General features: G+C 38.8%; 2 protein-coding genes across 2 annotated transcripts; both read left to right on the top strand.

Annotated features, from left to right (window-relative positions):
* The first annotated feature begins 305 nt into the window (after positions 1-305).
* On the top strand, positions 306-4,283 carry LOC128356010 (taste receptor type 1 member 3). The gene is made up of 8 exons (XM_053316427.1): positions 306-508; positions 657-957; positions 1,406-1,762; positions 1,871-2,287; positions 2,368-2,571; positions 2,698-2,818; positions 3,229-3,599; positions 3,690-4,283. Exons 1-8 carry the CDS (start codon positions 306-308, stop codon positions 4,281-4,283), a joined length of 2,568 nt encoding a protein of 855 aa, XP_053172402.1.
* A 1,533-nt stretch (positions 4,284-5,816) lies between these two features.
* On the top strand, positions 5,817-9,965 carry odad1 (outer dynein arm docking complex subunit 1). Its single transcript, XM_053315550.1, has 14 exons — positions 5,817-5,883; positions 5,995-6,094; positions 6,182-6,371; positions 6,492-6,617; positions 6,762-6,875; positions 7,019-7,086; positions 7,171-7,358; positions 8,113-8,247; positions 8,512-8,594; positions 8,964-9,132; positions 9,218-9,381; positions 9,489-9,592; positions 9,682-9,772; positions 9,861-9,965. Exons 1-14 carry the CDS (start codon positions 5,817-5,819, stop codon positions 9,963-9,965), a joined length of 1,704 nt encoding a protein of 567 aa, XP_053171525.1.
* Positions 9,966-10,064: the final 99 nt, after the last annotated feature.

Genomic DNA, 10,064 nt, shown 5'->3' with positions numbered 1-10,064 from the left:
TTTTTCAACATTCATAATAGTGAAAATACTATCCACATCTTCATGATTATAAAAGGAGAGCTACTTTATTTCATGTCCATGGGTACCACAAATGTAAATGTAGGTGAATATTGTAAGGACCATTTCACATGATTTGTAGTTACTTGGTAGAACAATTTCAGGTGATCACGGAGGGGAGGGGCTAATTGTGGCAACTAACTTTGAGGCTTACAGATGAGTTTGCATACAACAACATTTGATGATTCACTAACACATAAGCAAGCTGTTCTCATTCGAAAAGCTTCAGTGTTGAACTTACCTGCAGCATGGCTGCACCTTTCAGTGTACTGGTTCTGTACTGGGTGTTTAGACCTAGCTGCAGTGTGAGTTCACCTGAATGGTTTCAGAACATTTCCACCAGCCTCTTCAATTTATCTGGGGACATTATGCTGGGAGGGCTCTTTCCCATCAACGAATTGACCAGCAACCTCAGCCTGAGGAGTGAGCCTAACAACATCAGCTGTGAAAGGTACTGGGTTATGAAAAAAAGTTGTTTACCCTTTCTATGAAATGATGACCTATTATCTCTGTCACTATATAAAATGATGCATCACTATGTATACTTAACTTGATTAACAAGGCTTTTAATTCTGTTTTTTCTACCTGGGCTTGCACAGAATAAATGACTATGGACTGGGCATTGCTCTAGTGATGAAATATGCAGTGGAGGAGATCAACGGAAACCAAATGTTGCTCCCTGGCATCAAATTGGGTTATGAAATATATGACACATGCAGCAAATCTGCTGTCATTGTGAAGCCTACCATCTCTTTCCTCGCTGAAAAATCAAGCAGAATGTTATCTGTGGAGTGTAATTACACCAACTATGAGACCAGCATGGCAGCTGTCATTGGTCCTGATACCTCAGAAATGGTGTCCGTCATTGGAAAACTCATGGGATTCTTTCTGATACCACAGGTTTGGTTATTAATATGTTTACTCATATGTCATCATATATCTTCTTCATGAGCTGGTTTGACATTTCCACAAAATTATTCCTAATGTTGAACGTAAATCTTAAAAGTAAAATTCAACAGTGTCCCATAAGTCTTAAACTGTTAGCAAAAGGGGATTAATGCCTGTTTTACAAATATTTAAACATTACAAATACAATATTACAAGCTAATTTGTGTAAGTATTTTTTATTTTATTCAGAAGTATTTTTCTGTAATTCAATTGCTTTGTTGTGCTTTTGACAAAATAATTACGAAAGAAACAATCATCCACTTGTAACAGTTTACACTGCAACCTCAGTAAATGTGCATTGGGCCTTGTGTTTCAATGATGGGCAGGGCTAGATAAAATTAATGTAGTGAAATGTCTCATTTTTTTCAAAAGTGGAATAACATGACTCTTCTCACTTCAGATTAGCTTTGGTGCCACCAGTGACAAATTCAGTGACAAACTTCTCTACCCGTCATTCTTACGCACGGTGCCCAGTGACAAATATCAAGTGGAAGCCATTATGCTTCTGCTAAAGGAGTTTCATTGGAAATGGGTGGCAATGGTGGGCAGTGAAGAGGAGTATGGAAAACAGGGTGTTCAGGAATTCTCCAAAATAGCACAGAATATGTCTATCTGTGTGGCCTATCAGGGGCTGATTCCAGTATACACAGACCCTGAACCAGTGGTCAAAACCATTGCTGAGAAAATCAAAGTGGCCAACGTTGGAGTAGTAGTGGTCTTTGCTATCCCACAATCTGCAGAGATCTTTTTTAAAGAGGTTAGTAAAGAATAACGATCATGTTGGATATTCATTTAGATAATACATGGTGATACAATATATCTGGATAAATTATATTTTCTACAACAATTATTCAATCTATTACAGATTATCAGGAGTAATATGACTGGTGTTTGGATTGCCAGCACAAGTTGGGCCATCCATAACCGACTGACTTCCCTCCCCAATATCCAAAAAATCGGTACAATTTTAGGGTTCACTGACAAAACACAGAACCTGGATCTGTTCACCCCCTACACAAAGGAGCTCTTCACTAAAATGAGCCAGGAGAGGATGAAGATGTCCCCTCTTGTACCAAAGTCCAACATTCCAGACAGTCTCTGCCCACAATGTTGGGACTTGTCACCTGCTAACGTTAGCTTAGTGGAAGTGCCCTCTGTGCAGCGCAAGGCTTTCAGTGTGTATGCTGCCATCTACAGTGTGGCACAAGCATTGCACAACATGTTGGGATGCAATTCGAAAGCCTGTACCCGTGGAGCTGAAACCAAAATCTATCCCTGGAAGGTGAATTTCTTTGTTTTCTTCATGTGAGTGGCTGCAGAGGGGTTTTTTTGTTAAATAATGAATGACATTTTCTTTTGCAGCTACTGAAGATTTTACAGAATACTTCTATGGACTTAAAGGGCACGCATGTAGAGTTTGACAGAAATGGAAACCCAAACATAGGATACAATTTGATTGAGTGGGTTTGGAAAGACTCGTATTTGGACTTCATACCTGTTGGAAGCTTTGAAAATGAACTGTCTATCAACAAGTCTCTCTTCAAATGGCACACTGAAAACAAAACGGTAATTTCAGAAACACACTAAGAAATGTATATAAACATTTAAACATTTCTTAATCACACATACAAGATACTTTTTATAGTCTTTTTTTGTCTTTTTACAATAACTGTAATGTCATAATTGTTGCAGGTCCCCCAGTCCACCTGTTCAGCAGAATGTGGGAGTGGCCAGGTGCACAGAGTCAAAGGCTTTCATTCATGCTGTTTTGATTGTATTGACTGTGTGCCAGGCACTTACCAGGCTAACAAGGGTAATATAGTTGTCCTAACATCTCTCCAATATTAACCTTCATTGGAATTGTTCAACATTTTGGGAAATAAGAATATTCATTTTCTCACTGCAAGTTAGATGAGAAGATTGATTCCAATCTCATGTTTGTACAGTGCATATGAAGTTACAGCTAGCAGCTGCTTACCTTAGTTTAGCATAGCATAATGACTGGAAATGGGGGAAGAGCTGCCTGCTGTCCAATGGTAACAAAATCTGTCTATCAGCATCTAAGCTCACAAATTAATGAAATTATGAGAATTTCCCAAAATATCAAACAATTCATTTAATTAAGAAGCAATCAAATTATGCATCACATATGGTCCTCCTTGTTTGATTTTAATATTTAGTGTTAATAAAACCAAATTTTATATTATGTTTTCCGATTCATAGATGACATCCAGTGTTCCAAGTGTCCTGAAGGCCAGTGGTCCCTAATCCGTAGTACTAATTGTACTAAACCCACCTTTAACTTTTTGTCCTGGGACAAACCTGAGGCCCTGATAATAACACTGGCTGTGGTGCTGCTGCTAGTATGTCAGGGGTCAGTGGGTGTTGTGTTCCTGAGACACAGGGGTACCCCGTTAGTAATGTCCTCAGGAGGAACACTGACTTTTGTGGTTCTACTCAGCTTGATGGGAGCTTCCCTCAGTCTGCTGCTCTTCCTGGGGCAGCCAGGAGACGTGGTGTGTAATCTTCAGCTGCCTTTCACCTCCATTTTCCAAACAGTCGCACTCTCCATTATTACGTCCATCTCACTGCAGGTGAGGAATGACAGTTAAAATGCATTGTATAATAGGACAAAATAAAGAGGACACATTGTAATCAGGATGCAAACCCTTCTTTTCATACAGATATTCGTCGTGACAGAGTTCCCACAGAAGGTTGCCTCTCACCTGCATACGATAAGAGGCCCCGTGAGCTGGCTTTTTGTAATGGCCTGCTGTGTTGTGCAGGCTGGTTTCTGTGGCTGGTTTGTTCAGGAGGGACCTTCACTATCTAAATATTTAGCAACTATGAAAATAGACTTTGTGACAGCTTTCCTGTCATGTCCTGTATTACCCTTGATAGGATATGCCTTGATGCAAGGTTTGAACTTCGTAATGGCCCTTATATCATTCATGTGCACCTTCATAGCAGTGAAACCACTTCATCAATATAACCTTGCCAGAGACATCACCTTTTCCAGCTTAATCTACTGTGTGATTTGGGTGACCTTTATTCCAGTCTACATAGGATTGGCTGAAAAGAGTAGGTCTATTGTTCAAATTTCTTTAACCCTGGCAGGCATATTCGGACTGGTTGCAGCTTACTACTTCCCAAAATGCTACTTGCTTTTGAGGAAACCTGAGCTTAATACCTCAGAGCACTTCTGTACCTTCCTAGAGGGTGTCCCACCAACACCATCTCAGGAAGAGCCTCAGTCACAGCCAGAGGCAGCACAATAAATAGAGGAAAAACAAATCTGTAAATATAAATTGTAAAATTTACATCTGCATATTTTGTTTGATTATGGCTACCTTCATTATGACTGTATACACTACTGTAGCTATAATTGTAGCCCTGATGTATTTTGTAGTTTCTACCCCATATATTTTAGCTTGTGTGACATTTGCAGTACTTATCCTAATGAGTATGTGGAATTAAATTAACTTAAGCCTAGATGCTACAAAATATACTCTCCATGAGGCTACAATAAGTGGAAATATATGCTGCATATGAATCCGTAATCATGGAAAATGCAAGACACATATTGCCCATGTGCAGTATAGATGGGCCCCCAATATATTTTGCATATTTTTATTATAATAAATAGTCTGCAAAGAGCTGATTCTTAAAGTTCATTTTGAAATAGAAAATTGTTTTCCACCCATTTTCTGTCATTGATTGTGTTAACACTTGCATAACAATAAAGGTTCAGTGAAACATTGCAAGACTTTTTCTTTGAATTTTCCCCCATCTCAGCAAGGCAGTCATTACTCTTATTTTAAACCATTCGTTTTGGAAGAGCTATTTAGACCCATTAATAAATAAAAGTAGAAAATACATTCAAAATATTATTGAAATATAAGTAAAGAAGTTTTACCAGCAAAAGCTACCTCCTGAAGCATCAACAGTAGGCCTACTAAATAAATTAATGGTAGGGTAAAAAGTACACAATTTTCCCTGAGAGGTGTCTAAGCCTAGTCGGCCCTGATACGATGGGCCTGAAGTGCAAAACAATCGCAAACACAACAACAAATAAGAAAATACAACAGCTTATCACAAATTGTGTTTTGTGATTTGCTGTTGTGTTTTCTTATTTGCTGTTGTATTTTGCGATTTGCTATTGTGTTTTGCACTTCAGGGCCACCGTATGCTACAAGTTATTCCAGGCTACTTCAGAACATGAACGACTTGGCAACTTTCGCCCATCAAAATACACAAGTAGAGTAAAATGTTGCTTACTGTTCTCTCAAACTTTGACTTTATTCACACTGGGTGTTATTTTCTCGACTTTTCCCATAGACTGTAAAAAGACTGTAAAAGACTTTTCCTCAATGGGCTCATATCATGACACGTCACAGCAGGGACAGGAAGCGTCACTGCGCTTAGCAACGGTTGCCAACAACTCAGACTGCTGTGTGAGCTTGAGAGGAGTCACAGGTGTTTTTTAACTTTGAACACTTTTAACTGGTGAGATGAAATCCAAATATTAAATACCCAGCTATAGAAAAAAGCTTACGTGCTTGTTTAGCTTGGTTGTATGTCCTGGTGGGTAAAGCTAACTCAGTTGTTTTGTACCTGTGGTTGATGGCATGGATTTAGCTTGCTGATTCGTCTGCAAGATGAAGTGTATTGGTGCTCAGTTAGATTTAAATATTTAAGTTTGGTTAAACCTACTGGTCACAAAATATTCCCTTAGTAAGGTACAATTCAAGTTCAATATTGTCTATGAACATATCTTCATTTTTATTTTTTTGCCTCTAAAGCTCGTGACAATGCCACGAGGAAGATCAGCCAGAAGTGCCCATTCAGATGGCAGCGAGATGGATATGGACGGCACAGGTAATATTGGTTATGCTCTTATTAGTAGTAGTATTAGATGTTGACATTCACTCAGATGTATTATTTTGCAAATATTTAAATAATATAGGCTACTGTATTATGTTCTTTGAGCAGAATCAGAGATAACCAAACTGCAGAGACAGTTCAGGATCATGGAAGGAGACCGACAGGCCTACAACATTCAGGCTCGGGAGCAGATTCGCAAACAACAGTGAATAAGCACTACACCTACATTACACTGTCAACAGTATGTGTGTTTCTGTTCATCTGATTAGCTGTTAATATGTTGTGGATGAAGGCAGGAGATACAGAAGCTTCTGACGGAGCAGGAGGAGCTGCAGCAAAACCTTGGTGCATGTAAAAGCTTGTCCCGACAACAGCAAGACAGTGAGGACACCCAGAGTCTCAATGCTCTATTGGAGCAGAGAGACATGCTAGAGGAGGAGTTGGAGAAAGAGAAGCAGTGTCAAAAAGAAATAATGAAAGAGGTTAATATAGTCTTTTTCACTCTTTATGGTAGTAATTTTAGTTTCACCTCATGTTTATTGACATTGCTGGTCATGCATCCACAGCTGTCCCATACCATGTGTCTTCTCTAATGTGGATAGATCTCAAACATAGAGATGAAGCTGGCAGAGCTGAGAAAAGGGGAGGTCAATACTAGTGACACACTAAGATCTGAAGTACGACGGACTCAGAAGGCCATACGTACCTGGGAATACAAACTGGACAGAGTGAGTAATGAAAGATCTGGAAATATTATCTGAGTAGATTATTGAGAACAGCATATTTGTCCAGTCAATAGTACAAATTTACAGAAATCCATATCTTCAAATGTTATTAGAGAATGTTGAAGTTTATGTCAACGTCCTCTTCAGGCTTTGACCCGCTTCAATGAGCAGCTGACCAAAAACAGCCACCTGAGAGAGGAGATGCAGACTCTTCATATTGAACGTGTCCGTTTTCAGCAACTTCACAACAGGCTGGACAAGGTCAGAATCACACCGTAGATTATTAAAGGTTCGGGAGCAAAACAAGATTTAGCTTTTTTTGTTAAACTTTTCAAGTAGTTTTAATTTGTCAACTAAAAAAAAAACTCTGCATATGTCTCTGCACTGATTCTTGTGTGTTGCAGGAACTCCAAGAAGTCCACAAGAAGATTGGGGAAATGATCAATCTGTCTACTGCCGCTTACGATGCCAGGTGACATTTGAGATAGTTGTGTAATGTACAATAGAAAAAAATCTGCATGATGTGCAACTCATATTATAATCTTTTGTGCATAAGGGTGGAGGCTCAGTCCAAGATGACCATGATGAGAGAGAAGGCAGTGAAGGATCTCGCCCAGTACAATGCTGAGATGAAAGAATTGGAAAGGGTCATTGCACATGAGTGTAGCCTGAAAGAGTTCATGACCACCAAGTGCAGTGAGAGGACTAGCCAAGATGACGGCCAGGAGATGGGACACAGACAATGTAAGGCATAGCCATTGTAAGCTGTTACTTTGCTGTCTTGTCATATTAATAATTATAAGAATGACAAAAGTGTTAGTGATACAATCAGTTGTGCTAATAATACTTATATATATTCCTCCTCAGTCAAGACAAATATTAACAAATTCTTCCTTACAGTTTTACAACTAGCTGCTAAAAAGTTTTTGAATAACTGTATTTAAAATATACACATTGCTGAATACAAAAATACCAAAACACACATCATCATCATCATGCATCATAGCTACTGAACAGCAAATAATTGGAAAAGAAATTGTAGCAACATAAACACAGTTCAACTGACTAGGCTATGTCTTAACCAAATAAGACATAGGCCAGAATAAATGTTCCATAACCAAAGTTTAAATTAATGTAATGTAAACGTAGAAGAGGAAAGAACACTGTTGACATTGCTATTTGCTCAAAACCAACTTTAGAGTCTGAAAGTACAGTCAGTCTTTCCAGTGAGTCCTTGAACACTGAAATAGAAATAAAGTGATCTTTTTCTTTGTTAACTTGTTTCAGCCAATAGTAGAAGCACTGTGGCAAAAGAAATGCTATTGAATTTATTCTGGATCATCTACAGTATAAGACTGTGATGCATAGATTTGGCATCGTTGATTAAAGTTTGTTAAATACTGTATGGGCAGTCCAGTCGTACTAAGGCAGAAAATGTGAATGATAAACATGGTTATGATAATAACAATATGATAGTAGAATTTTTTGTATGTCGCAGTGTCGGAACTGAGGGAGCAGAGGAGGACGGACTCAGGTGAGGAGTCACTGGACGCTTTAGAGGAGGTGTTTGAGAGGATTCAGACTGTGACAGGGGAGGACAACCTGGACATGCTGGTCACCAGGTTCATCCAGGGTAAGTCTCCCTAATAAATCCTGACTCTCACAGCCATTCACAAAGAAAAGGGTCCTGGAGCCCTGCACATATTTACGTATAAGCATATTTTATGGCCCAAATAACCAAATACCTAACCCTAACTGTATTTTCATTTAGTTTACATTCTCTAGCTTTGGAGAGACATTACAGCTATATAAAAGTAAAGTAATATTTTGATCATGAGAGTGATCAGTCTCAGGATTTAAATGTGTCTCACTGGTATGTTGCTGTTTCGCTGTGTAGTTGAAGACCGAAACTTTGCACTCTTCAATTTTGTAAATGAGCAAAACAATGAGGCTGAAGCACTGAGGGATCAAATCAGCCAGGTGAGTTTGTTTTTCCAAATCCATGAAAACTCTAATATTTTTTTTTTCTTATTTTAACTCTGAATAAAATTTAAAATTAAATTTGAACTTCGTCTATTCACACATTTGGCTATTCTGTGCAACATTAGAATACACTTAATTCCTTGTTCACAAATATTACAAGTAATCAATATTAGGAACTTCAAAGGCCAGGGTCCTACAACCCTTAATATTTTTAAGTTAATGGAAATTAAATGAAAGCTAAGGAGATAGAGGTGTTTTTTTAATTTTGCAATTCAATTAGTGTGAAAAGGAAAATGTAATCTTTAGTGTGGAGGTTTGTTCGCTCGTGTCTTTTATATGTTTTCACTGAAACATGCGAATAAACAGATCCAAGGAGAGATGGAGCAGTTTCGTGTGGAGGGTTTGCAACAGGAGCGAGAACATCGCTCTTTGCTGAGAGACACTGATGAGCGACAAAAGGAAACCAAGTCTCAAGCTGAGGACTATGAAGACCAAGCTAGCATCATAAGCAAAATCCTGGACCAGGTTAAAACAGGTTTGGGGTGTAACTTTTTTTTTCTTTCATATACTCAGGTGACAGTTTGAAGCAGTCCTGACTCTTGGTTTTTACCATCTCACAGAAGTGAACAGCATTTTTTCTAAGATGGAGTGTGACCGTTCAGTGATAGAGGACATGCTGGGCTCCTCTTCAGGGATCAGTGAGAACAACATCATGTCCTACCTGGGTCTGGTGGAACAGAGGACCAATGAGCTGCTCACCATACAAGCTTTCCTCAATTCTAAAGTAACTTATGAACCTGTGGCTCTGTCCTGCCACCTCTGACACACTGTGTATGCAGTACATTAATTTTGATCTATATTGTAATGTCTGTCTGTCTATAACACTTACAGGATCTGGAAAAGGACTACAATCCAAAAGATCTGGCCAAGTTTCTTCTGGGTCAAAATCCAGAAATGCTCAAGGAGAATATTAGTATCCAACCTGCAGTCAATAGGTTCAGCCTTTTATCTGTTCATTTTGATTAAATCTACAGATTTAAACACATGAGGTTGATGAGTGTATCTGTTTGTTTGTATCTCTCAGTGTGGAGTATGACGCAGGAGAGTCTCCTGTCACTGATGAAGAAGAACGTCCACTTTCACAGGGGGAACTTCGCAAAAAAATCATTAAAGGGGTCAGTTCAATGAAAGAAAAGGTGACTATTTGTACAGATATTTTTTACTATGCTACATTTCAACTGATTTTTTTCATATGATTTTTAGGTAATGCTGAAAGAGAGTTCAGCCCGGCAGGCAGCAAACAAAGTGTCAAAAACCAGTCAGCAGTTTGGCAGCAGGCAGCGCTCCCTGGAGGAAGCAGTAATCTAACACAACGGTCTGATTAGTCTAGAAAAGTGGAAATATTAAACATGGGATCCTTGTACGCTACATCATCTACAAATGAAGGGCCTACTTTCAATGTTAACT

This window comes from Scomber japonicus, chromosome 3 (assembly GCF_027409825.1).
Source record: "Scomber japonicus isolate fScoJap1 chromosome 3, fScoJap1.pri, whole genome shotgun sequence".
NCBI classification, from domain to species: domain Eukaryota; kingdom Metazoa; phylum Chordata; class Actinopteri; order Scombriformes; family Scombridae; genus Scomber; species Scomber japonicus.
This window is presented reverse-complemented; position numbering and strand designations above follow the sequence as displayed.

Bases quoted from the DNA above. Each gene is read 5' to 3' on its own strand.
- LOC128356010 (XM_053316427.1), top strand. From the start codon at position 306: ATGGCTGCACCTTTCAGTGTACTGGTTCTGTACTGGGTGTTTAGACCT. The intron at 2,572-2,697 runs GTAATTTCAGAA...TAATTGTTGCAG, and splicing joins GGCACACTGAAAACAAAACG to GTCCCCCAGTCCACCTGTTC. The intron at 3,600-3,689 runs GTGAGGAATGAC...CTTTTCATACAG, and splicing joins TTACGTCCATCTCACTGCAG to ATATTCGTCGTGACAGAGTT.
- odad1 (XM_053315550.1), top strand. From the start codon at position 5,817: ATGCCACGAGGAAGATCAGCCAGAAGTGCCCATTCAGATGGCAGCGAG. The intron at 6,095-6,181 runs GTGAATAAGCAC...TTGTGGATGAAG, and splicing joins GAGCAGATTCGCAAACAACA to GCAGGAGATACAGAAGCTTC. The intron at 9,593-9,681 runs GTTCAGCCTTTT...TGTATCTCTCAG, and splicing joins ATCCAACCTGCAGTCAATAG to TGTGGAGTATGACGCAGGAG.